Source organism: Geotrypetes seraphini, chromosome 6 (genome assembly GCF_902459505.1).
Source record: "Geotrypetes seraphini chromosome 6, aGeoSer1.1, whole genome shotgun sequence".
Taxonomy (NCBI): domain Eukaryota; kingdom Metazoa; phylum Chordata; class Amphibia; order Gymnophiona; family Dermophiidae; genus Geotrypetes; species Geotrypetes seraphini.
In genome coordinates this window covers 38,435,018-38,457,772 of record NC_047089.1, presented here as the reverse complement: position 1 = coordinate 38,457,772, position 22,755 = coordinate 38,435,018, and the positions used below count along the sequence as shown (strand labels likewise).

Genomic DNA, 22,755 nt, shown 5'->3' with positions numbered 1-22,755 from the left:
CGACGTCGAGGCCTTAGGCGGCGCGTCGACGGCGAACAAATCCGCCATTCTGGCCTTGCGGCGACGTAGGGCCCTGTTTTGGAAGGTAGAGCAGCGATCACACGACTCTGTCGGATGTTCGGGCCCCAGACAGACAATGCACCACCGGTGAGGGTCAGTGATGGAAAGCAACCTCTCGCACCGGCTGCACTTTTTGAATCCCGTAACAGGACGGGACATCCACGAAGAAAAAGAAGAAGGCCGGGAACGTACCGACGTCCCCGGCCGCGGCTTCCGGGAGCCCCCGGAGCCAGACGAAAACGAAATACTTTTTTTTTTTTTTTTTGAAAAGAACCGAAAAGAAAAAAGGCAGCACCGCGAACTAATTCGATGGAAAAACAAACTAAACGCGGCAGCTAGAAGGCAAAAACACTGGAGCTCAGATCCACAGGGCTTTCTTGCTCCGCGGAAAAATTTGAACTGAGGACCACGAGGTTGGATGCGCCCTCTAGTGGGCGAGAAGGCACGCACATGCGTGGTGCAGTGTGCAAACTTGAAACTTCTATCAAGTTTGCTTGAAAAGCTGTCCGCGCCGGGGCTCCGTAGATGACGTCACCCACATGTGAGAATATCATGCCTGCTTGTCCTGGGATAAAAAATATATTTATTTATTGAGATTTATCAGTACTTCATTGTGTGTTACATACAGAAACAGTAGGTGTTTCGTTGTCTCCAGAGAACTTAGCCTAATTTTGTATTTGAGGTAAAGGAGAGCAAAAGAATTTCCCTTAGACCACAAGGACTATCAATGGGGAAGCAGGATTTTGAACCCTGGCTTTCCTGTTTAACCACTAGGCTATTCTTTCACTGGCTATACAGTCCATAAAATAACTAAGAGTACTGATTTGTAAGCAAAGAAACCTCCTGTTATGTTCTTCTAAAAATCTTATGTGAGGGATCAGTCACTGCCTACCCTTTTCTTTCTTGTTCCTCCTTTTTTTGTGGGGGGGGGATCCTTTCTGACATAGCCCATGGGCCAGCAGAGTACGGGTCTTTGGAATCTGTGAGACCTCTTGGCTTCTTTATATTCTCTGGAGGGGGATCCGGGAGGGAGGGGTTGAACTGGAGGATCTTGGTGGATGGGTCAGGTTGGGGGGGTCGGGGGAGATGGGTTTTCTATTCTGATTGTTGCTGACAAACTGTGTATTGTTGGATGTTGATTCCCTTGATCTTGTTGTATTCTTTTGTTCTTTGCACTTTTCACATTCGCAATAAAAAAAAGATTTTGAGCAAGTAGCTCAACTTGCAGGTTCTCAGATTTAGAGCCTGACCATGTAAAAGGGTCTAATGCAGGGTTTTTTCCAACCTGTTCCTCAAGGATCATCAGACCAGTTGGGTTGTCAGGATACCCACAATGAATATGCAGGGAAGCGATTTGCATGCAGTGAAGGATGTGCATGCTAATAACATCTCATTCATATTCATTGTAGATATCCTGAAAACCATACTGGCCATGTGGTTGCTGAAGACTAGGTTGATAACCACTGGTCATATAACAAATATTTCTTTTGTTTTATTAAGAATTTTCAAATTCACAGTTTGAGAAACATTAGTAACAAATACTGTCATGAACTTGAAAAGTCACGTATCTTGTATCAAGTTATCTCTATGGCATTGCAAATATAACAGATTTCTATTTGCACTTGAGACTTTCTTCCTGAGATATTGGCAATGCAATGTGGGGAAATAATGATACAAAACTGGTGACTTATCTTCAGCTGAATATCATTTGCACAATTTCAGGAAACTCTGTCTCTTTTCTACCCAATACATTCTTTAGGTCCACCTTGGAATAATAAAACTGAACAGGCTTTCTTCAGAGGCAGAGACAGTCGAGAGGAACGTCTTCAACTAGTTCATCTTTCTAAGAAGAATCCAGACCTACTGGATGCTGGAATAACTGGGTATTTCTTCTTCCGAGAGAAGGAGGAGGAGTTAGGCAAGGCTCCACTGATTGGTTTCTTTGACTTTTTTAAGGTACGGCACTTAATCAGCATTCTGAGGAATTGCACCAAGATTGTGTCATGCCATGATCGATAAGGGGTACACAGTCACTTTTCTTTCTTGGGCTTTATCAGTCTTGACAATAAACTCGCTTGCAAGCACTTAAAATCATAAAGTGTTGAAGGCTTGTGCAGATGAGGACAGAGCTTGCAGGGATGGGGCAGGGTCAGAACTCGCGGGAAACGGGACAGGGATGGAGATAGATCCCACGGGGATGGGGACAAATTTGCTCCCATGTCATTCTCTAGTATGGCTAAACTCAAGGCAAGTTGTTTATACAGTTAAACAAGGTATAAGGAACTAAACTAAACTAAACCTTTAGGTTTGTATACCGCATCATCTCTACATTCGCAGAGCTCGACACGGTTAACAAGAATTAGGATAGAAAGGAACTCCAGTGGAGGGAAAGATGAAGAGGAAATTTAGAGGACTAGAATAAACAGAGAGGGAGGAAGAGTTACATTTTTGAGAATAACCAGGTTTTTAGATGTTTACGGAAGAGTTGGAGGGAGCTCAGATTCCTAAGAGGGGAAGTAAGGTTGTTCCAGAGCTCAGTGATTCTAAAAGGGAGGGAGGAACCTAGTTTTTCTACAAGGGAGACGCCTTTTAGAGAGGGAAAGGAAAGTTTCAGTTTTTGGGTGGATCTGGTGGAATTGGGGTTAGAGGAATTTCAAGAAAGAGGAATAAACAGGGGGAGGATGCCCCCCCCCCTTTATTCCTCTTTCTTGGAATTCCTCTAATGAACTTAGAAAGTGTGTGTGGAAAGCCAGTCCTGATGCAGAATGAATGTATAGTTGTATTAAAGGCTTGGCTGAAAAGCCAGGCTTTCACCTGCTTCCTGAAGTAGAGGTAGTCTGGAGTTAGATGTAGCCCTTCTGGGAGTAAATTGCAGAGTGGGGCTACTCCTGAAAAGGCTCACGGTGGGTATCCCATCATACAGGTTCTTTTGGTGAGGGTTACAGATAGCGATGCTCCTTGAGAGGACCTCAGAGGTCTCGAAGGTATATAAAGTGCTAGTTCTTTAAGTACTCTGGCCCATTTTGTCTGAGGATCCTGAAAATCAAACAGAGAGATTTAAATTTACTGGTAGCCAGTGTAGTTTGTGCAAGGAGGGTGTGAGCGATTGAATCGGTGAGTTTGCATTCAAATGATTTGCACCTCCGTGCAAATCATTTGCATGCAGACTTGATAGTGAATCAATCACTGTTTGAAAATCGGCCAACAGCGGAGTCGCTCTCTTTAGTGAATCTGGGCCTTAGGGTCTTTAAGTTGCAGTGAGACAATAACTTGTTTCTTCGCCCAGCCTTTTCGGTGGCCCAAACCAACCCAGCCATGCCTGATGCTTCTATAAACTATTGTGGTTCAGTGTGCCTTCTGCCACTTAAAGCTAGATGTTTTATATATTTTTTTTCTTTTCAGGCATTTTTTGCATTTCTAATGCATTTTTAATGCTGTACAAATAATCAGCAACATTGCTTAGGAGCCACACCTAGTGGCGTAGTGAGTGTGAAAGGCTCCCAGGGCGGTGGCACCCTGCCCTCCGCCCCCCCCCCCCCCGCTCTTCCCCTCCCTGCCACACAAGTGCCACTTCCCTACCCCCGTACCTCTGTAATGTTCCTGACGCAACCCCCAAGCCGCTGTTGCACCAGCATTGGCTCTTCCTCTGCCGTCACTTCCTAGGCGCGAGTCCAGGAAGTGACATCAGAGGAAGAGCCAACGCTGGCGCCACAGCAGGTTGGGGGTGGCTGCCCATGCCAGGAATATTACAGAGGTACAGGGGAAGGGAAGCAGCGTGCACACACGGCAGTCGGGGGGGGGGGGGAGTGAGGAGGACTGCTGCCTGCGCCCTCACCAAGACAGCACCTGGGGTGGACCGTTCCCCTCTTACTATGCCACTGGCCACACCATCTTCTCATCTTACATGATGGCAGATAAAGACCAAATGGCCCATCCAGTGTGCCCATCTGCAGCATCCACTATCTCCTGCTCTCCCTAAGAGAGACCACGTGTCTGTCCCACACTTTCTTGAATTCAGACACAGTCTCTACCGGGAGGCTATTCCACGCATCTACTACCCTTTCTGTAAAAAAAAGTATTTTCTTAGATTACTCCTGAGCCTATCACTGGTTTCACTCCACTTACAAACAAAGGGTCCTCATCTAAAGAGTCTAAGCAGTGTTATTGTTATGCATTCTCTCTAGTAGACTCATATAATCGTTTGGAATCTGTACAGATAATCAAAGCAGAGTAAACAGTTGCTGTTTTTCATTCTGTTTTACTTAACGGTTTTCTTTCTATCTTTGCAGTATAAATACCAAGTGAACGTAGATGGTACAGTCGCTGCATACAGGTTTCCATACCTGATGCTTGGGGATAGCCTTGTGCTGAAGCAGGATTCGCCATACTATGAGCACTTCTATAACGCACTGAAGCCATGGACGCACTACATTCCCTTTAAAAGAAGTCTTTTTGACCTTCTGGAGCAAATTAATTGGGCTAAGGTAACACGTGCCACCAGCTAAAATTAAAGAGAGTGAGAATATAAAAAAGCTGCTCTATTGAGTGAACATGCAGGATGCCTTGCTAGAGCGCATTGATTTAAAGACGCCAGACAATTTTTTTTTGTTTGTCTGCGGTGCTCGACAATGATGACTGAATCTATCATTTAGAAGATTGTAAGTTGAAGTTAGACTGTTCTTGAACTGGGGAAAAGAAAGGGAGGTCAGACTAAGCCAATAAACAGTGTGTGTAATTGAGAGTCTTAGTACTGGATTTTCATTCCCCATTTTCTTTTTTTTTTCCTCTATTTCTATTTCAATTTTTACCCCCTTTTCACTTTTTTTTTTTTTTAGTTCTTTCTCCACTTTCTTCTGTCTTTTGTTCTCACACTTTCTGTTTTTTTTTCTCCTAAGGTTGATTTTCTTTTCCCTTATCTTCCCTCTTTATCCTATTTAACCTCTGGTGCACTTGTCCTCCCTCTGGCCTCTATCTCCTGTTCCTTATTTTCTCATGCAGCTTCACCACCCAACTTTCCATCCTCCCCCATTCACCCTCCTCTGCCTCCTATCCTTGGACTTCTCCTTTCACCTCCATTCCTTTTTCCCTATCTCCTCTTCATGTTTTTCTCCTTCCCACCCCATGAATAGAGAAGGAAAATTACACCTTTATGCCTTACCTACTGTCTGTCTGTACCAGATTGATGATTTGAGCAAGTGGAGTCCCAAAGCCTCAGTCATTTCAAAACACTATTGAATCCAGATAACAAGAGCGAATAATAATCACAATACAATACAATATACAGTATTCACGTAGATAAATGACATGCATTAAAATGGACAAATGTCTATACCTAGTCGCTCATGCCAGAAACTTAAGTATATATCTATAATAGCTGCTTGCTCATGAAATTAAGAGGTAGGTTTTAGAAAAGACATATAAATTAGAATTGAGATATCCAGGTCAGGACATCTCTAGTTTAACTATTTTAGAACAGGATCTCTTGAAGCCGAATACAGGAACATACCTTTATTTTGTCTAGAGTAAGCTTGTTTTTTCTACAGCAAGTTGGTGTAATATTGAGGCATTAAATTTATATCTAATCATTTGTATACATAATTGACATTGATGTATTATGCGGCTTATTTATCTCTGTGAGTGTATACTTGTTAATATGTATTTTATGTTCCTAATTTTAAAGATTACCACTGGTCTATGATTTTATTATATATAGTATTATTTTTAGTATTTGATTCATCATAGTTCTACTTTTGATATAGTTTGTTTAAGAACATAAGAATTGCCGTTGCTGGGTCAGAACAGTGGTCCATTGTGCCCAGCAGTCCGCTCCCACAGTGGCCCATAGGTCAAAGAGCATTGCCCTAACTGAGACTAGCCTTACCTGCATCTTGAATCCCTGAAGGGTGCTTTCCCCCATAACAGCCTCCAGAAGAGCGTTCCAGTTTTCTACCACTCTGGGTGAAGAAGAACTTCCTTAGGTTTGTACAGAATCTATCACCTTTTCATTTTAGAGAGTGCCCTCTCGTTCTCTCTATCTTGGAGAGGGTGAACAACCTGTCTCTTTCTACTAAGTCTATTCCCTTCATTATCTTGAATGTTTCGATCATGTCCCCTCTGTCTCCTCTTTTTAAGGGAGAAGAGGCCCAGGTTCTCTAACCTCTCACTGTACGGCAACTCCTCCAGCCTCTTAATAATTTTAGTTGCTCTTCTCTGGACCCATTCCAGTAGTACCGTGTCCTTCTTCATGTATGGCGACCACTGCTAGACACAGTATTCCAGGTGGGGACATACCATGGCTTGGTACAGTGGCATGATAACCTTCAAACTGTTCGTGATGCCCTTCTTAATTATTCCTAACATTTTGTTTGCCCTTTTCACACCCATCGTGCATTGCGCGGACGGCTTCATCAACTTGTCGACCAGTACTCCCAAGTCTCTTTCCTAGGGGGTCTCTCCGAGTACCGCACCGGACATCCTGTATTCGTGTATAAGATTTTTGTTACCAACATGCATCACCTTACACTTATCCACGTTAAACTTCATTTGCCATGTCGCGGCCCATTTCTCGAGCGTGTATATTTATTTTTTATCGTTTTATGTTTTTTACATTACATTGCATGTATGTTGCTTTCATTTTGTTTTGAGTGCCTAGATTACGACTCCTGATGTAGTCTTTAAAATCCGAAAACATGGTCCTCCGTTCCGAGTCATATCCTCTTGGTAGACATTGAAAGCTCTTTCAGTTATTTAATAAAATTGATGCTTGGACTTTCTGAGGCCTTCTTATTTTGGAAGACCATCTGTCTGGCCCGCCATTTTTTGTGTATTATGTTATGTTGTGCTGTGCCATGACCCAATGGAGTGTGATCTGTTATTGTAGTTGAGTTCTGGTAAATAAAGAAATAATAGGGTGCATTAAGATGCTTATTTTAGACTATCTATCTCCAAACTCATTTGCTTGCAATTTACAAAGAATTATGTGCCAGAAGGGGAATCCATAGGCACTTTTTAGGGGTAGTTGCATAAGGGATTTGAGCATGTAGAGAAGCATTTTATGTGCTTGAGTATGTACTTATAAAATTGCCAAGTGTCTATATGTATGGAAAATAGGCACAGTAATATATATACAGTACTTCCCTGAAACTCGCAGGGGTTCCATTCCAGGAACACCCGCGAATTTTGTAAAACCACATCTGTCAAGAGGCAGGAGAGGGCAGCTGGGGCGCCGGCAGATGCAAAAAATCATTTGTGGTATGCTCCGACCGCCTCTTCCTGTTACTAAAGTCAGGCTACACCAGTGGTCTCAAACTCAAACCCTTTGCAGGGCCACATTTTGGATTTGTAGGTACTTGGAGGGCCTCAGAAAAAAATAGTTAATGTCTTATTGAAGAAATGACAATTTTGCATGAGGTAAAACTCTTTATAAATCTTTCCTTTTGGCTAAGTCTTAATAATAATATTGTAATTTATAGCTAGAGACATATGATCAAGAAACTGTTTTATTTTACTTTTGTGATTATGATAAACATACCGAGGGCTTCAAAATAGTACCTGGCGGGCCGCAAGTTTGAGACCACTGGGCTACACCAATCAGGAGCTGTTTTGACATGCAGCTCCTGATTGGTGTAGCCTGGCTTTAGTACAGGAAGAGGCGATTGGAGCATACCGCAAATTACTGGGGAACACTGTATACATAAGAATTCCCGGGCAGTGGAGGGGAATAGGATTGTCACTTATAAAATATGTACATTTGTATCAGTTCTTACTGGGCAGATAACAGGTATGTGTTTTAGTGCATGCCTGCAATCCTTGAGGTAATTTTATAAAGGCTCATAAAGTTACTTTCTTTGTGTGCTATTTACTGCTCTGTCCTTTTTAAACTTTCAGGAACATGATGAAGAGGCTCAAAGAATTGCCAGAGAGGGACAATTACTTGCTAGAGAGCTCCTACAGCCTCATAGACTGTACTGTTACTATTACAAAGTATTCCAGGTCAGTATTACATTCTGAACTGGAAAGTTGGGTTTGATTGATTGTTATTATAGAGGGTATTTTCAAAGCTGTTTTCATGATAAAGCAATGCTTTACTGGGAAAAGGGGCTTTTATAAAATTGCCTGCAATGTGCGTGGTTAAATTTAACATCCCAAGCTATTGACTTGCTTCACTGGCTAGATAATAACCCAATTTAGAAATTACATGAAGTCTCACTGCAAGGATCCTGGTCTACTCATCGATCAGACTTCAGTTTTTGCTGAATTTATTTTCATATTTCTTATTGCCCAAAGAGTAATATCTACCTTAAATTCAGAAAGTTTTCTTAATTTCATAAACTGTTTGTATTCACTGGAATGTAAAGCCGTATGTCATCTGTATAAATCTCTATATTCTGTTAAGAGAGAAGAAATGAATACCTCAGTGAGCAAACTTGGATACTACTGTAAGACAGGAGAGAGTGCTGACTCCTTGGTCTTCTCTTCATCCCTCACAGAGGGCCATTAGTGAATCAGACTGAATTTCATTAAGACAAAAAAAAATTTGACTTCTGGTCTCAAAGAAACAAATAAAGTAGTCTTATCAGAAATTGCTCTCTCACCAAATTGGGCAATGATGATGGAATGGTCCAAGTTATCAGAGTGATGTCTGCACGAGGTACATGAGCTTTGGTTGCCATCATTTTGATATCACCATTTTGGGTGCTGGACTTTTGGACACCCAAATGGCAACATCTAAAAGTCTTCTCTCTACTTCTACCTTGCATTGACCTCTGGTACTGGTCAGTGGAGAGCAGGGCCTGTGGTTGCTCACAGCTTCAGTTGGGGGGGGGGGTGTCTTTAGAGGAGAAGGGAGATATGGTCTGCCCCAGGCTGTGGCTATGAGGAAGGAGGGAATAGGCATCCTAAAGAACTATCCTCCCTATCAGGCTCTGTCTGGAGCCATCCACATCTTCCGCTCAGAGAACCCCCGGCTGCAGTACCTTAGTCTCTGCCAATGAGATCCAATAACTTGTCGCGCTGAGTAATTCCCTACTGAACTAGCTTTTGGAATGATAGTGCAGCTTCTATGTATAGTGATGTGAAAAAGATCCCCGTCCTGATTTCCCCTATTATGGCATATATGTCGCACTGAATGGGCACTTGAATAAACAATATAACATTTTTTTAATTTTCATCTATTTAAAGAACAAATGTATCCAACACCAATGTCAACTATGTGAAAAAGTGGAGGATTAGGTCTACTGGTTAGAGCAGCAGGCTGTGAACAAGAGACACTAGGGTTCAAACTCCACTGACACTCCTTTGGCCTTGGGCAAGTCACTTAATCCTCCATTGCCTTGGGTGTAAATTTAAATTGCACGCCTTTTAAGGGCAGGGAAATACCTACTGTACCTGACTGTGACTCACCTTTAACTACTGGGAAGGCATGAGCTAAAAATTGACTGTCTCAGATTCTCAAAACTTTAACGCCGTCGCTAATCTGTTTTCCCGACGGTTTAGCCTGCAGGCATTTTAGTGGCGGATTAACAAAACGGCTTTCCTCTGTCTTTAGTGGAATTTCAAGCAGTCTCCAACACAGACGTGCAAATGGGCTCTTCAGCATTGAAAAGAGCACTCCGGTGGATTCTTAACTATTGCCGAGTCATTTTCTAAGAGCGGCGTCGGCTTTTGGTGACAAAAATCAGTGACTGGTCCAGGGGTGCTTAGCACATCCTCTGGCAACGCGTTCCAGAGCTTAACTATTCTCTGAGTGGAAAAAAAATTTCCTCCAATTGGTTTTAAAAGTATTTCCCTGTAGCTTCATCGAGTGTAAGAGTTTCCAGGGGTGTGCTTTTGGTTGGAGCTGGGGCAGAACTGTGAGATATGTGCATTCTCGTACAGAGCATGCACACACTGGTGCACAAGAGCCTAATTCAGTGCTTCTCATCTCGGTCCTGGAGTAACCCTTTGCCAGTCAGGTTTTCAGGATTTCCACAATGAATATGCATGAAAACCTGACTTTCAAGGGGGTACTCCAGGATCGAGTTGAGAAACACTGGCCTAATGCCATGCGTTTTGTTGCTCTTATAAACAGGTGCCCTGTTGTAAAATTATCATTTGTATGTTTGAGGAAAAGCTTTTAATATCTAGCCCAAAATGACTTGGCCAGGTTACACTGAAAATTGTAGTAATCTGTGAGTAAGTTGTCGATGCCTGTACATACATGTTAATAGTTTGGTTTATTTCAAGAGGATTGCAAAGACAAGAAAAGCTATGTTGCGTGGTTTATATTTCTTTGCTTAAAGCTATCCTTATTGTTCACTTGAATATTTCAGACGTATGCTATGCGACAAGTCAGTGCACCTGAAGTACGCCCTGGAATGGAACTTGTACCCCAAACTGAAGACAGTGCCTCGGCATGTCATTGCCAAAGGAAGACATTTCCAAGGGAAGAGTTGTAGCCATCTATTTATGGAAATACTGTGCCTGGTGCAACCGTGATGAAGGAAAAGAGACTTCAAATGCGAGAACTAGGAAGTGCTGCTTTAGTGAGAAACCCTCTGATGGAGAACTACTTCAGCATTTGGAACACTCTTGACCCTCTTGGCAGTCTATTGCCCACCATCTTTTGAAAGGAAAGCGAACTAGGGTGAAGTGTACAAAAATCTAAACGGTAGCTAAAATTGCCATACCTGATATTAATTGTTTAATAAAATTATGGCTGTATCAGTTTTCAGCTATCCCACAGGGAATACAGTTCTATCCTAGTTCTATAACAGTGGTCTAAAACTTGCGACCCGCCAGGGACTATTTTGAGGCCCTCGGTATGCTTATCATAATCACAAAAGTAAAATAAAACAGTTTCTTGATCATGTCTCTTTAGCTATAAATTACAATATTATTATTAAGACTTGGCCAAAAGGAAAGATTTATAAACTATAAAGAGTTTTACCTCATGCAAAATTGTCATTTCTTTAATAAGACATTAACTATTTTTTTTCTGAGGCCCTCCAAGTACCTACAAATCCAAAATGTGGCCCTGCAAAGGGTTTGAGTTTGAGACCATTGTTTTATAACCTACAGCTTGGATGGTCCTTGCCACAATTTACGGTGCAATCACATTTTTGTAGCATTTTTTCTACAACATATGTTTTTTAAGAAAAAAGAACTTGAACAAAAATCTATCTTTTTATAGTCTTAATTATTTATAGTATCCTAGCTGCTCATTTATATTATAAAGTAACAATTCCAGTATTATATTTGTGTCAAACTTTTATACCAATATATTGTGGTAAAGTAAAATGTTTTTGATATTTCATGTTTTTATTAAAGCTGGGCCTTTAAGCCTTAATACTGCTTATTTAGAGATAGTGAGTCTAGTGGTAATACTTAAGTCTGTTCCTTTTTTTGTGTCCTGATGTTCCTGGTTAATTGTATGTAGCTTTCTCTTCCCATCAAAAACTTCACAGTATTGTTCCAAGAATTGCAAAAGATTGTTGTGGTCATATATGGGGTTTTCTTGTGCATTTCAAGATGTTATAGAAAGAATCTCTCAGTGCTTAGGCTATTTACTGAAAACTATGGGATTGTGGGATAGTTACAGTGTTTTGAACTTCTTAAAAAAAGCTTTACATAATATAATTCATTAATCCCTAGATTCTACATTGTGAACTAAAAAAAAGTCCACACCAAAATGTGTTTTGTCGTGTCTTCCACTGAATTCGGTCGATTCTTATGAAATTTAGTGCGTCCTGTCCTGAATGAAGTTGATGTAAAATGTTGTGAAAATGAATTTTTCATATGGGATACGTGCAGAAGCAGACGATAGTGTGTGAACAGTCTTTGTATCAAAATGGTTTTCACTGCAGAAGACTGAATTCTGATAAATAATTCATTTGATATTGCTAAAAGGTTACAGCATGGAATATTGCTACTCCTTGGGTTTTGGCCAGGTACTACTGACCTGGATTGGCCACCGTGAGAACGGGCTATTAGCTTGATGGACCATTGGTCTGACTCCATAAGGCTATTCTTATGTCAACAATTGTTGAAAGAGGTCCTGCAGAAGGGTTGGTACAAAAACGGCCTTGATGTGCTGCTACATAAGATCTGGCCAATGGGTACTGTGGATCGTAAGCCAGGCAGCAGACAACCATGTTCAATTCACACATTCGCACAAGGGCACATTGATGACATATGTGATCTTGTACTGAGCCAGGAGGATGCGCTGCAAATGCATCGAACAAGTCGCCAAATAGCAAGAGAAGTTGAAATAAGCCAGACAACGGTAGCTCCACCAATTAACGCACAAAATGATCACCTGTACTTGCCTTCAACAACACTAAAGTGTGAGGTTAACGCCAAATGCCTACTATGGACCTGCCCAACCTTCAGCCAGTCAGTCATGGTCTCAGTTGCGATCTCAAAACTCAGATTCACAGATCTTTTCTTCATTGATCCTGGGGTTAAGATCAATGGTGTATACTACTGGGACATCCTCTTGATGCAGAAGCAGTTGCCAGTGATCCGTCGCATGTTGGGAGACTACTTTATCTTGCAACAGGACACTGAGCAAAGGACACTGTAGAACAGCTACATTGGGATTGGATTGGATTTATTATATTTGATATACTGCTTGTACATGAGTATTAAGCGGTTTACAATACTAATACATTAGAAATTAGGGTTGCAAAAATAATTACATTGAAGATAAAAGTTACATTATTCACACCAACCCTTTGCCGAGAGAAGAGGGTCCTGCATTAGGATTGGACGATGGAGTGTCCAGTCTTCTGGGACACGGAATATCTCTGTCCCCTCCGGAGTTCAGTACACCACCGTGCCCGGCGATCACATGGGTTCTACCGATGGTGAGCCCAGGGGCGGAAGTCGCGAGACTGGGCTCAAGCCGGGAGGTACACCTGAAGAAATGTTCACCGAGGAATCAAGTTCTGGAGCAGCAGCGAGGATTTCGCAGCTATCAATTCCTCCGGTGGTGACCCTAGAAAGTATTTGGCAGGTCTTGAAAAGGCTGGAAGAAACCACGACTAAATCAACTCAAGATAATCTTTCAAATCTTTGATAATCTTTCAAAAAATTTTGAAAAATCTAAACAGGAGTCCACAGAACAATTGCTACAGGTCAATGCTGATATAAAAGATTTAAAAGACAAAACAACAACTTTGATTAAAGATAAGATTATGATTCATCGAAAGATAGAACAATTTGAAAATTATAATAGAAGACTAAATATTCGAGTGCTGAATTTTCCTAAGTCACCATCCTTAAATCCCTATGATTTCTTCAAAAAATATTTAATGGACATACTTAAATTTCCTCAGCAGACGATTCCTACATTAAACAAAATATATTATATTTTAACATCTCCTCTTAAGGCGGGTGAGGAAGGAAATTTGGTACAAGAAAGAAATAATTTGCAGGAAAAAATTGAAAAAGGTAAACTATCAGCTATTTTGGAAGATTTCCTTTCTGAAGTAAAAGAAAGGGCCACTTTATTAGTATCTTTTGTATTTGAGCAAGATCTGAACTCTGTGATGAAACTTTACTTCCGTAGCTCATTAGTGACATTTGCTAGGGAAAGGATCTGGATATGTCCAGACGTTTCAAAAACTCCACAAGATCGCAGGAAAGAATTTCTTGTTATGCGAGATGAAGCAAAAAAAATTGGGGGCTTCTTTCTTACTGGCCTATCCATGTAAATGCTTGATCCGATATTTGGGGGTTAAGTACACCTTTTTTCTGCCTTCACAATTGCGTGCCTTTCTAGACCTTAAAACGATTTCTAGTGATTTATGAGCTTAACTGGATGTATAATATATGGGTTGGTTGTTATTCATATACCGCTTACTTAATTTGTATTTTGCTTAAGGAATCCCCTCCATGGGTATATTGGATCTCCCCCGTTAATGTAATGTAATGTAATGTAATTTATTTCTTATATACCGCTACATCCGTTAGGTTCTAAGCGGTTTACAGAAAATATACATTAAGATTAAAAATAAGAAAGGTACTTGAAAAATTCCCTTACTGTCCCGAAGGCTCACAATCTAACTAAAGTACCTGGAGGGTAATAGAGAAGTGAAAAGTAGAGATAGAGGAAAAATAAAATAAAAATAAACATTTTAACAAGACAGCATTGATCTAAATACTATGGAAGGTAGAAGAGAGGAGAGAAAGGAATAGATGTAGAAGAGAGAACCGTTGAACAGTAGAATTCTGTAGAAATTTAAATGATAGAAATAGAACAAAACAAAGACAAAAGGCAAAACAATAGATAAGATTAAAGATAGATCATAAGCTGGAAATAAAAATAAAACTTTGTCTTCAATCCACGGTTTCAGCGTCATTGATGAAGTGGAGCAAGTAAGTTTAGGAGGAGGGATAACGTTTCCAGAAAAAGGGCTGACAGTCCCAAGATGCCTATGTCTTCTCCCCTGCGATGGTCTCCTATCCATGTATTCCTTCCCAGACACACTGCCCGTGTCCCAGCCGCTCCAAGGAGGCTGCCCCAGATGAGGCTCACGGTGATTGCAGGATTTTCTCCTCTGTGGGAAAGCCGCCCGGATCTGATTGTCGGTGTGTGCTGACGCCGCTGGAAGCTTGGCAGGTGACTCTCGGTGTGTCTAAGAAAGAGAATATAGATAATTTTTCAATTATAATTTCCTATGCATTATGTATTATTTCTGTTTTTCTGTAACAAGTGTATTACTTGTATAATGTTTATAAATTTGATAAATTTTTTTTTTAAAAGTTACATTATTCAATCCAATGGAGGGAAGAAGAGAAGCAAAGGAATAACAGAAAACATGATAGGGGAAGAGATGAGAAAAAGATTTGGAAATAATGAACATACAAGGGGAAGAGATGAGAAAAAGAGTGGGAAATAATGAATATACGAGGACAGAAGTATAGAGGTTAAATTAAGAATTAGAGACATTGCCAAAGGAAGAGATTGCAGTTAGTAAGATATGTTCATTTGCAAACTAAAGACAGTGATCGCATAAGGATCCATAGTGTTGATGAAACAGAATTGATTTCAGTTGCTTCTGGAAGACCCCAGACTTCATTGGTCCAGACCTCTGGCCTGTGAATTCACCAGACCTAAACCCAGTTGACTACCGGATCTGGGGGCAGTCTAACAGACAGCGATATCTGATGTTGAAGACTTTAAACAGCGCCTCATCTCTGTTTGGGTTGAGCTGAAGCAGAGTGTCATTGGCGGTGATGGCCAAGGGCTGAGCGCGGATGCCTTCGTGTAAAGGGAGCACACATTGAACATCTACTTAATTGAAACATTACTTTTTGACTTTACATTTTTCTGCAAGATGTGTTTTTATTTAGTTCACAATTCATTTTCACGAGTTAGTGTTGTGGAGGGAAATATTTAACATCAACTTCATTCAGGACACGGCGCACTAAATTTCATAAGAATCAGCTGAGTTCTGTGGAAGATACGACAAAAAACCCATTATCCCAGGACAAGCAGGCAGCATATTCTCTACATGTGGGTGACGTCATCCACGGAGCCCTGTCGCGGAAAGCTTTTCAAGCAAATTTGATTGAAGATCTCAAAGTTTGCTAGTGCTGCCCACGCAAGCATGCCTTCCTGCTCCACTAGAGGGCGTATCCCATCCTCATGGTCTTCAGTTCTTAGTTTTCCGCGGAACCAGAAAGCCCTGTCTCTCTTCTCTGCGTTCTCTAAGTGCCTTTCTAGCACCGCGGCTTCTTTATTTTTTTACGGGAGACGCTGTGCGGTTTGTTCCATTGTTTTACTGCTCTATTGTCTCTTTTTTGTTTTTCTTGTTGGCGTCCAGGAGCTCCCGGTTTGCCGTAGCTGCTTGGCCTTGCGGGGCTGCGGCCTTCTACACCTATGTCCCGGCCTCTCACCGGGTTTAAGAAGTGTTCCCAGTGCGGTCTGGTTATCTCCATCACTGACCCGCACTGCTGGTGTATCCTGTGCCTGGGTGCTGATCACCCGACGGATTCCTGTCCTCGCTAAGAATCGGTCCTTGGTGCTAATTGACAACAATTTGGATTTGCACTCACACTCAAGTGCTATCCTATAAAGATACATGCACAAATTTTTTAGTGCACACCTGAAAAGGGAGCATGGCCAGGTCAGGGGCATTTACTAAAGATATGTACAGTATTCTAGAATAAGGGTGATCATCACCCAACAATGTGAGGATTTAAACCAGGTTTCAGGTGATGTAAATCCTTGGGCTCAGAGTTTGGGTGCGGAACCCAGCGCTACGTTATTTTATAAATTGTGTCAATAACTCAGAAATGTGTGATGACGTCAGATGGTTCGGGACTTGAGCTGTGCTTCTGGTACCGTTGTTTGGAGTAGAAAGTACAGGAGATAAAGGCTGCAGTAGCTCTCTCCCCGATAAGGACCAGATATCTTTTTGTAATCCGCCCTCTTTAACTCTTTTGTAATCCGCCTTGACACGCAAGGTAATGGCGGAATAGAAATCCCTAATGTAATGTAAGATTACACCCTGAGGCAGCATTATGTGAAATGCTGGCCATCGTTGGTGTTCCGACCGAGCTGTTGACAAAAGATAAGTTATTTTTGAGTCAGTTTACATATATAAGTGTGACCACCAGTGCTCCCTCTAAGCGGGCGGGTGTTGTGAGCAAACTTTTTTCACTGTGAGCTAAAAATATCGGGCGCCAGCAAGTTATGAGCCAACTCGCCCGATTCTCCTCTCGCCGCCCTGCCATATGCCGTACGCCTCTTCCGATCGCCCCCCTCCCTGCTCGCACCCCCTCCCCGACGTCCGATTCCTCCCCCAGCCTCCCCTTACCTTTGCGACGCGTTACATTGACTGCCAGCTCGCCTGCCTGCAAGCACGTGTGTGCGCTGTGACGAGAAACTTGTGCGCTGCGATGTAATATTTTGTGCGCCAGCGCACGCCAGCGCAGCTTAGCGGGAACACTGCCCCCCATCCTTTTTATTAAACCACAATAGCAGTTTTTAGCGCAGGGAACTGTGCTAAATGCCCAGCGCTGCTCTCGACGCTCATAGGCTCCCTGCGCTAAAAAACACTATTGCAATTTAGTAAAAGGGGGCCATAGTGCAAAATATAGACAGCATATATAAATTCAGACACATTTTGATCACTAAATTAAAAATAAAATCATTTTCCTACCTTTGTTTGGTAATTTCATCTGGTTGCACTTTATTCTTCTGACTGTGCATCCAATATTTCTTCCCTTCTTTCAGCCTCCTGTATGCTTCCTCTCCTCCAGACCTCATTCCCTCCCCCAACTTTTTCTTTCTTTCTCTGTCTGTCTTTCTCTGATTCTATGCCCCATTTTTTTGCTTTGTTTCTGGTTCCCTGTCCCCCCCCCCTTCTTTCTTTCTTCCTTCCTTCCTCCGTGCCCCATTTTTTGCTTTTTTTTCTGGCTCCCTGTCCCCCCCACCCCACCTTCTTTCTTTCTTTCTTCCTTCCTACCTCCCCCATGCCACCACCGCCGCGGAATAGGCTGCTGCTGCCGCAATCGGGAACAGGCCGAAATCTCCCTGCTTCTCTTCTGCACAGGGCCTATCAACTCTCGCCGCCCGACGTCAATTCTAACGTCGGAAAGGACGTTCCGGGCAGCCAGGCAGCGATTGGCTAGCCAGAACGTCCTCTTGACGTCAGAATTGACGTCGGGCCGCCACGAGAGTTGGTCAGCCCAGCAGGGAAGAGAAGCAGGGAGATCAAAGACACGGTGTCGGCCTGATCCCCGATGGCAGCAGTGAGAAGGGAAGGGAAGCAGGTTGGGCACCATTGCTCTAGACGAGCCGCACTCTAGGGAGAACAGAGGACCGTGAACCCTCGCACCCCCACCCCGACGTCCGATTCCTCCCCCAGCCTCCCCTTACCTTTGCGACGCGTGTGTGCGCTGTGACGAGAAACTTGTGCGCTGCGATGTAATATTTTGTGCGCCAGCGCACGCCAGCACAGCTTAGCGGGAACACTGGTGACCACCTGGCGATATATTTATTGATTTTTTTTTTTTTTTTTTTTTGCTACATTTGCACAACATAGAGCCATATTTGGCCCTCTGAGAGGTTTTTATGCCGATGAGGTTCTCTGCCTGAACACCTTAAGCCACAACTGTGGTGGTGGGAGGGCTTTGTCTGAGCCTTTTCTTCCCGGTAGAGCCCCGTCTGACTCATATTCTAGTACTTTATACCTTCCACACGACCTTTGTGAATGTGTTTATTGTAAAAATTTTATAAATTGTGGCCAGCTCAAAGTGCTGTATATAGAATAGTGTTCTGCGCATTTTTCAGCACCCAAATTTGGATTCTTTTTCTTCAATCTCGTCTTAAGTGGAGGTTCATGCTTAGTTACAAAGAGGAAAATGGTGACAGAATGAAAAAAAAAAAAGCGTGGTATAAACACAGAGGATCTCTAATTAGAAAATGAATGGTAAAAATTAAAGAACTAAGGCCAGTTCTTAACAGATTTGTATGGTCTATGTCCCATATATGTTGATTCAGTGTAGGATGGACTGCGGAGGGCATCAATGTTAACTCCACTGAGAACGCTACTGGCCAGACTTTACGGTAGGTATCCTGCAAACAATGGGATGGTTGGATAGGCTGATGTGAGCTTGGACAGCAACTGCCACAGCTGGAACCTACGACAGTACCTGGTGGACTTTACAGTCTATGGGCCAGAAATATCAAAGAAAAGAGACAAGTTAATTTAATCATGTATTTTTAATGAGTATAACTAATGGGCAGACTGGATGGACCGTTCAGGTCTTTAACTGCTGTCATCTACTATGTTTCTATTTTAACATCAAGAAATGTAAAGCAAATGCTCATTATGTAGCTAGACATAAGTCCAAATCTACAGTGTAGTGGGATTAGCACCTTGAATGCTGTGTACAATTCTGGTTGCCGTATCTCAAAAAAGATATAGTGGAATTAGAAAAGGTACAGAGAAGGCAATGATAAAAGGGATTGGGTGTCTTCCCTATGAGGAAAGGATAAAGTGGCTAGGGCTCTTCAGCTTGGAGAAGTAACGGCCCAGGAGTAATATGATAGAGGTCTATAAAATAATGAATGGAGTGGAAAGGGTAGATGTGTATTGCTTGTTCATTCTTTCCCAAAATACTAGGACTAGGGGACATGCGATGAAGCTACTAAGTAGTAGATTTTAAACAAACTGTAGAAAATATTTCTTCACACAACATGTAATTAAACTCTGGAATTTGTTACTGGAGAATGTGGTAAAATCAGTTAGCGGGGTTTAAAAAAAGGTTTGGATAAATTCCTAAAAGGGAAATCCATAAGCCATTATTGAGATGGCTTGGGGAAATCTACTGCTTATTCTTAGGATAAGCAGCATAAAATCTGTTTTACTACTTTAAATCTAGCTAGGTACTTAGGACCTGGGTTGGCCACTGTTGGAAACAGGATACTTGGGCTTGATGGACCTTCAGTCTGTCCCAGTATGGTAATTCTTATTACATTACATTAGTGATTTCTATTCCGCCATTACCTTGCGGTTCAAGGCGGATTACATTCAAACTAAAAACAAGAATTACATTCAAAATTTGAGAGAATAGAATAAGCGAGGATATAAAAATTTTAAGGTAATAAAAAACAAACAAACAACCAAACCTTGGGTAAAGAGTTACCAACTGGAAGTAGAAGTCTTTAGGAGATAAGAATGGGGTGAATTATGTGGTTTTAGATAACATTAGGTAAATAGAAGAATATTAGAGAGTACTAAGGGTATAGAGAGTGTTGGATGTTGGGTTGGGATTAGTCGTGCTGGATAGGTCTTTAGCATGGCTGTAAATTTCTATGTAGCTTTAACTCAAATGAGTTTGAAACTCAGAATGCAGTTTATTCTTGCTTGAGGGAGAGGACTCTACAGCAGCGTTCTCGCTGATTGGTCTGGAATTTTGAATACTTACATTCTCCTTGCTACATAGACAGCATGGCATAAATCCCGTAAAAGACGTCTAAATGTAGGTGTCCACAATGTGGATGCCCATCGACTTAGGTGTCCAAATAAAGTGGATAATAAGTCCAATTAATGACTTTAACAAGAATTAATTTGAACTTAGATGCGATTCTCAAAATACCATGTAGGATATAAGTGGTAGATAAATAATTAAAAGATAAATAAAATATATTAGTGGTGCTAGCCTTTTATTGCATACAATTATAATGTAAAACCTGCATAAAATTGCCATTCTAATGACATCATAATGCTAACACATGATAACATAGACATTTTTAGGATGTCTATGCAACACCTAAAATGCGATTCCGTAAAAAACATCTAACAATTTAGATGTGCTTAGATTTGCTCAGCACTGCTGAGTGCACTTCTCTATAGTGCGTCTATGCATTATAGAATCACACTCAGCATTCTGCTGCTGGCCGTCTAAAACAAGGCCTCATTTTTAGATGTCCTTTACAGAATCTGGCCCAATGTGCCATGCGTATTGAGCTAAGGAGTTAATATGTGCAATAACATGTAAGTTTCATGGCTCCACATCCTTCCCTTCTTGGTTGCTCGAAAGTGCTTACAGGATGCCATGGATACTGTTAAGGGGAACAGTTAATCAGCTGGCTAGGTTGGAGGGCAGCGGGGAGGTTAGGACAATCAAGCCATTGTGACATCACTGATGCAGTTGGCTCTTATGATGCAGTTGGCTCTTAGGCATTGGTGGAATGAGGCATTGTGACATCACAATCACAGCTCTGCTTCCCAAAGACTGAAACTCTTTATACTTCTACTACTATGAATTATTTCTATAGTGCTACCAGATGTACGCAGCGCTGTACAGAGTCACAAAGAAGAAGAAAACAGTCCCTGCTCGAAAGTGCTTACAATCTAAACAGACAAACAGGATGCAATTGATACCGTTAAGGGGAAGGGTTAATCAGCTGGCTGGGTTGGAGGGCAATCTTTACATTAGGTCAATTGCTCAAAGAAATGCATCTACAAATAGTTGTGTTTTTTAACATTTTCCTGAATGAGTTCCCATCTCTACATTTTTGAATTTGGCCAACAAGGCTATTCCTCAACTTAACTCCTGCTACTGAGTTAGAAGTTTACAGAATCTGGCTTATTAGGCCCAGAACATCCTGAGAAGCAGATTGCCCTTGGATGGACTTCAACTATTTGAACACTGCATGCCACATGTGTGTGTACGTCCCACAATGGAAGTGTTACCAGAGGTCCAGTTAGGAAGAGACTGAAACAGTGAGCATACCTTTCTAATTTAAAAAAAATATGCAACTTGCAAGAAAATATCAGTGCAAGTCTCTCTAGGTATATTTTAACTTTGAAATCGGATGCAAAATGTACCAGTAAACAATACCAGAGACTTTGCAGGCAGTATGGAAATTCCTCCCTTCTTGTCTTACTTCAAGGCTAAAAACTGATTTTATCAAACGTCTGGAGGGATAAGTTGGATTTTGAGTCTTTTAGCTGTACTTCCTTACTACTGAAAGATTCTTGCAAAACTCTTAGTTACAAGACAATAAAATACTACCAGAAGTACGACTGGTGGTGTCTAAATGGATATTATTGCAGAACACTATGGGCTTCTTTTATCAAGCCGCGCTAGCGGTTTAACGCGTGTAATAGTGTTAAACCGCCGGCCGTGCTAGCCGCAACTGCCTCCTCTTGAGCAGATGGTAGTTTTTTTGCCAGCGTGGGGGTTAGCGCGTGATGAAAAGTTGCGCACGTTAACCCAGTTAGTACTGCTTGATAAAAGGAACGCTATGGGCTCCTTTTATCAAGCCATGCTAGCCGCTACTGCCTCCTCTTGAGCAGGTGGTAGTTTTTAGCCAGCGCTGGGGTTAGCGCGTGATGAAAATTCGCCCGCATTAACCCCGCTAGCGTGGCTTGATAAAAGGAGCCCTATATATATTTTGAACGTAATTCATACAGCTAAGTGAAATAAGAATCCAGTCCTTTGGGCCATAGATGTTTTTTTTCCCCTTACAGACTGATTGGTCATTTCTTTACTTGGTAATAAAGCAAGACATGAACTCGCTAGTTGTATTTGGCTAGATAAAGTGCATGATAACTTGAAAAAGCAAGAGCTAAAATAGCGGCATCCGCGAAGTCCGCGTTTTACCCCTTCCCTTTCAACTCTGTGTTCTAATCAAGCATTTGTACCACGGCTTCATTTTTCGCGTTACTCAAATAAACAATAAAGCCTAGATGAAAATGAAGCGAGAGCTGTTCTCAGAGCGTTTGAGGCCTTGGAAGGCAGCACAAGTGCAGCTCTGGCTTTGTGTCCTGTGAGCGTCGCCTAGCAACAGAGAGCCCTGAGGGAAGACGCTGAGCTCCCTGCCAGAGAAGGTGCGTACACTGTACTAAGCGCTGTACCACTTCCAGGGTCACAGGAAACGGGGCTTTGCTGCGGCGGGCATTTCGAGTTTTAACGGAGAGAAGCCACGTTTTTAAATAAGATTTCCTTGAAAGAATCTGGTTTCATTTAGGGGAAATTGCTCTGTTTCTCTGGACCCCGTTAGTAACAAAATGTCTGTCCTACTCGCTAATTAATGTCTTATTTAGTTTCTTTGTTTCCTTATAACTGTCCTCTGGTTTTGGGGGGGGGTTAATTAAATAGTCATTTTGCGTTTATTCTCTGCTGAAGGGGAGAAAGCCTCCTCTTTATTTGGGATACTCTTCATGTTTTTTTCCTGTTTTGAGTAATTGG

The 22,755-nt window shown here is 41.9% G+C and overlaps 2 protein-coding genes across 2 annotated transcripts in view; both read left to right on the top strand.

Moving 5' to 3' along the window:
* Positions 1-10,964, top strand: part of POGLUT3 (protein O-glucosyltransferase 3) — a 41,639-nt gene extending 30,675 nt beyond the window's left edge. The window contains exons 5-8 of the mRNA XM_033949750.1: positions 1,820-2,016; positions 4,350-4,544; positions 7,948-8,052; positions 10,371-10,964. Of these exons, the coding sequence (XP_033805641.1) occupies positions 1,820-2,016; positions 4,350-4,544; positions 7,948-8,052; positions 10,371-10,496 (623 nt within the window). The 3' untranslated portion in view covers positions 10,497-10,964. The remainder of the gene's footprint in view (positions 1-1,819; positions 2,017-4,349; positions 4,545-7,947; positions 8,053-10,370) is intronic.
* An 11,175-nt stretch (positions 10,965-22,139) lies between these two features.
* C6H11orf65 (chromosome 6 C11orf65 homolog) overlaps positions 22,140-22,755 on the top strand; it is a 57,028-nt gene continuing 56,412 nt past the window's right edge. The window contains exon 1 of the mRNA XM_033947587.1: positions 22,140-22,394. The gene's annotated coding sequence lies outside the window, so the exon portion shown is untranslated. The remainder of the gene's footprint in view (positions 22,395-22,755) is intronic.